The 5,421-nt window shown below is 32.1% G+C and overlaps 1 protein-coding gene across 1 annotated transcript in view; it reads right to left on the reverse strand.

The window, feature by feature from the left end:
* The window catches only part of LOC132066155 (probable protein phosphatase 2C 15), a 2,375-nt gene extending 1,572 nt beyond the window's left edge, over positions 1–803 (reverse strand). The window contains exon 1 of the mRNA XM_059459527.1: positions 727–803. Within this exon, the coding sequence (XP_059315510.1) occupies positions 727–803 (77 nt within the window). The remainder of the gene's footprint in view (positions 1–726) is intronic.
* Between the last annotated feature and the right edge of the window lie 4,618 nt (positions 804–5,421).

A 5,421-nucleotide genomic window follows, 5' to 3' on the forward strand; every position in this document is an offset into this window, starting at 1 on the left:
GGGGGGAACTTAGTTAAAAGGGGCACTTTCTGAAAATGAATAGAGGTATATAACATAGAAAATGACCCTCTGTATGCATGGACGATTGTGAAATAACACGGATACGATCTGTTGATTTTGTGAATTTGTGACGGACGAGTTCGAGAATTTGGTTTGCTTTGTTTTTCCTATGCTTTACAGGGAAAATCACTTGAATATAAAAATTACTTCTCTAATGAAAACTAAACAATTACATACTCATATACATACATTAAAGAAAAAAATCATTTTTCAAAATTTATTAATACATGCACATAAATTCTTTACCGCTTTAAGGGGAAAACTATATTGTTTTACCTATATAGAGTTATTCAAAATCAAATATCTTTTGATGACTAAACCCACTTCCGGGATGAAATTATTTCATAAAAAGTAAAAATAAGTGTTAATAACGAATGGGTTAAAATATGATTATTTTTAAAAAAAAATTCTAAAAACGTAACAACAATTACTAACAAATAATATTTAAAATAATTATTATTCTCTGGGAACAACATTAAGTAGAAACGGAAGGCAAGAAGACCTAAAAGCGTACAATAAACTTTTTGTTTGTAATAATTAGTATACTACTTATGAATATTGTATACCTTTGAATACAATCACTATTATATATATATTATTATCTACAATAATTAATACTACTTTCTGTATTTTGTGAATGACATTTAACATGATTCAAAGGCTTACGTTACTTTGTTTTCCTCTATAAAATGAGCCTGAACTACTCTCTCTACCTTTGAAGAGAATGACTCCTCAAAAACCATTTTATTATCATCTTTAAAAAAGGTTAGGTGATGTTTTCATTTTTTTTCCCATATGTATGTATTACATTAACTTTAATTTTTTGTTGGTGTTACGGTTTCTTTTTATCACTTTACCTCTATAATTAAAAAAAAAAAAAAAAACCACTTTGCAATGCATTGACGTCTAACCGCGCGAAGCGCGGGCTATTTGACTAGTTTATATATATAAAAGAGAGACATAGGCCCGGTGACGTGGCACTCTCTTAGACCAGCATACATATTTATCTTTTGACTTAAATTTTCACCCTTTTTTCCTATTTAAAATTAAAAAATATGGAAACTCTTGAGAAAGGTTGTGTCCTATTTAGTGATAAATCTCTTCTCTAACGTTGGCTTCTTCTTTTAAAACAACGTCAAACTCCAAGCACCACATGGAAAAACCATTCTACTCTCGATCAATATACCATCACAAAAAAATTAGCAATAATTTTAAACTTTGACCATGCGGACGCACCAAAAAATTTAAACTTTTCCCATGGACACGCACCAAAAATACAGATAACATTTGAAAATTAAAACTCTTTTACTACTCTTACACTCAACCAAATCGCAATGGAGGTAGGCGGGACTCTCGGGCATAATTGATAAATTATCGTTTTCCCAATCTTCTAATCTTTCATCGTCCCTTTAGAGCGTTGCATCTTCTTTAACAAAGGTAAGTATTTATTTTTTCCCCAATTTTTATATCTAAATAGTGCATATATCTAAATAATTAAGTAGTTGTACGAAGCGGGACAAAAGGAAAGAAAAGGCAATAGAGTATTGAGGAGGATGATTGAGAAGGAGATTGAAAAACAGAAAAAGATGAAAAACGAGCATTAAAAGGAAAAAATGAAAACGGGATATTTTTTAGGAAAATCAATACATAACAGAATTCGGTGGACAAACTATGCAAATATCGGTGTTCCCACTTATTTCATTTTCTTTTTTGTTTTTTTGGTTCCACGCTTTTGTTATTTGAATTGTAAAAGTTTTTTAAAAAAACATCTACTCTCTACTACCTTATGAAAGAATCAAGATAAATATCAAGAAAAATTACTTATTTATATATTAAATTAATATAAATATGTGCTAAACCCCATCAGACACATATATAAAAGTGAAAATTTTCTTCAAAAATTATTTCTTATACAAAATTTGATAGCGCAAAATGTAGTTGTTTATATTTGTGATTTCATTAATATATTACAAAATTTTATATTTTATGTTTGAAAATTTTATCTAGACCAAATGTTTATAAAAATGTTATTTTAAAGTTTATTGATGTTTTTCCTCTTTTGACCTTAGGAATTACTTAAAGGTGGCTCTTCCCTTTTTCCTACCAACAATAGTAGCTGATGATAATTTGAAGTGTCAGCCAAAGTATTATGCAAATTAAGTGATTTTGTCTTTACATTTTAAGATATATATATATATATATATATATATATATATATAGCTTTTTGATTTTACAGTAAAAAGTTTCATGAATTGAATAATTTTATTCATTTAGCTTATGCATGCAGATTGTTCCCATCAATTTGTTTTGGTTTCTATGCTTTGCTGTAAAAAAAAGTTGTTTTAATTAATAAATTTTTCAATGTTTTGAATATCTTTTGAAATGTATGAATTTTTGTATGTCTTAATGTAGTTGGACGTCTCAATTTCTCTATAGTTGTTTTAAGTTGAAAATGGTATTTGGAAATTGGACTTGTGTTTGGACATGGATACAAATTGAAGTTATTTTTGAGTTTTTGTGAGTTATTTGGAGTGAAAATTGTAAAACAACTTTTTAGAATTTTTTGAATTTCAATTTTTTTTGGAATTTTCGAAAAATTATAACAATTATATGTCAAAAGAGTTTTCAGGAATACTAGTGAAAACTATCCATGGCCCAAACGGGCACTTAATTTTTACAAGTTCAAGTATCAATTTTGGGTCTTCAACCATAGTTATTTCAATCTTATAGCCTGTTTGGCCAAGCTTATTTTTCTCCAAAAGTACTTATTTTTCTCAAAAAGTGCTTATTTTAAAAAAGTGAAGTGTTTGGCCAAGCTTTTGGGAGAAAATAAGTGTTTTCGGAGAGTAGCAGAAGCAATTTTTCAAAAGCTAAAAAAAATAGTTTTTCCGTAGAAGCACTTTTTTTGAAAAGTACTTTTGATAAAAATACACTTCGAAGCACTTTTTAGAAGCTTGTCCAAACACTAATTGCTGCTCAAAATTGATTTTAAAATTAATCGGTCAAACACAAACTACTTCTCACAAAAAGTACTTTTGAAAAAAACACTTCACAAAATAAGCTGTATTCTTTTTCAAAATTTAGAAAATGATGGCTTTGGAACATAGCAAATATTTCTAGCTGACACCGTGTATATTCTGCCAACTTTTGAACACTTTCTTGGTAGTTTCTAGTGAGAAAAGGAGCAATTGGAAAGTTGGATCTTTTATGCAATGTTGTATTTACATTTTCATACTATCTTTACGTGTCTTTTACACCTTGTTTGGAACGTTTGTTACCCATTGTATCTTATTGTATCGTTACCGCAATTCTGATATTTGTTTTTGATTGTTATTTAAAATGTATTGTATTGTATTGTTAACTTTAAATCGTTACATGTGATAAGCATATTTATGTAATAGCAGGTTGGTGTTATCCCTTCGTTACCTAATTTCTCTTTCCAATTATGTCCTCACAATCTATTTTACCCTTTACCCTTATATTATTTAACACCACCCAAATATACTTACCTACATCTTCTTCGTTCTTCTCTCTCCTTCTAGGTTTAGATGTGTGGCTGCTCTCCTTTTCTTTCATCATCTCTCTCCTTCTGCGTTTTGGTTAGAAAATCTTTACTAATTTCAATTTAATTATTAATTGTCAAATTTTGTTCTCAAGAGCTATTTTGTTCGTATGCTAAGAGAAAATGGAAAAATTCTTGAATTGCAATGTCTGATTGGAGAAGTGCACTGTTGCTTCTACATTGGATATATAAGGAACTTGTAACGAAAAAAAAGTGTACTTATTATTGTTTTTAATATTCATAACATGTTTGTCATTAATTTTGGTAGAATTTGCATGAATTTAACAGCTTATATGTAACACCCCGCATCTTGGAACTATGTCTAAGCTCATATCATTAGAGTTCTAGTGGAAACATTTTAAGGTTTGACGTTTTGCGAAAATGGTTCATGGGCCTATTTCGGGCAGCGATAACTCCTTGATCGGTTTGGAATTTGGGAAGGTACTATCAATGAAGTTGTAGTATGCAGAAATACCTTTCTAACGATATAAGGACCAAGCCAATCAGAGATCGGAGCAAGGAGATATGATCGTCTCAATATGGCTAATAGTAAGGCACTTGAAATCCTATAGAATCGGCTAAGTTTTCGATACGTCTGCCTTCCAGTCAACTTTAGTGAAAATCCGTTGGGAATTTGAAGAAAACTTCCTCAATGAAAGTTGTAGCCCTTTGAAATAGCTTTCAACGGTATCTTACGGGGTCAAACGGACATCTGTGCAAAAAGTTATGCCCATTTTACTGAAGCCTATTCGCTGGAAATTTTGCCGGCGTAACGGTGACGTTACGGGCCGTAACATGAGTTGCAGGACCGTAACAGTGGGCCGTAACACGTCAAAAATTTCCAGAACCTCACTGGAAATTTTCACCAAGATACGGTACAAGATACGGTCCGTATCTCGTGTTACGGGACCGTAACGGTGACCGTATCTTGGTCCGTATATACGTTTCGGGTCACCTGACTTCGGGAGGCCATAACCCTATCATAAATTGGGAATTTGGGAAAACTCAAGAACGAAAGTTTTAGATAATTGAAAAACCTTTCCAACCATAGGTCGTGGGTTCATAGGCGACGTCGGGATAGGGAGATATAGACGTTTTAAGACAGATAGGTCTCAACCCGTTTTCAAGTTGGGTCAACCCATTTTTCCCCTTAGTATTTAAGGGAAATGAAAACCCTAGCAGCCTCCATTTCCCTCAAATTTCAGATTTTTAGAGAGAGAGTGAGAGAGGAGAGCTAGAGAGAGAAGTAGGAAATCAACCAAGTTTTAAGGCCCAAATCCCGAAGCTCGTGAAGGATAAAGTGTAGTACAAGTTGTTGCCGTCATTTTAAGCTAAAGATCGGACAGGGGTGTTGATTTCGTGGTGACTACCCAAAAAAGGTAATGTTTCTACTCCCTAATCAATTGTAGTTGTGAATTGATGAACTCTTGGGAGAATAATAATTGGTTTGTTGAAAAGAATCATATGAACTATGCTAGAGTTGTTGGATTGTTGACTTGGAATTGTTATATTCATATGGGTGATGAAGAATGATGTTAATTACATCTAATTGAGATTTTAAATTTGCTAGAAGTAATAGAATGGGGATTTGGTGAAGAAAACACCATTAATGAGGGGTTGTGGAGTTTCGTATCACAGTGTTTGATAAAAATGCTTAGATGAACAAAGCATGGATATTGTTGCTAACATAGAATCCGTTTTATGACATGTCTTTGCTATAGGTTAAGTTGAAGGGATTGGAGGACATTGTGATACGCTCCGGGGGGTTAAGGTATTAACTTCCCCCCACAGGGGGCCTC

Source organism: Lycium ferocissimum, chromosome 8, assembly GCF_029784015.1.
Source record: "Lycium ferocissimum isolate CSIRO_LF1 chromosome 8, AGI_CSIRO_Lferr_CH_V1, whole genome shotgun sequence".
Classification (NCBI taxonomy): domain Eukaryota; kingdom Viridiplantae; phylum Streptophyta; class Magnoliopsida; order Solanales; family Solanaceae; genus Lycium; species Lycium ferocissimum.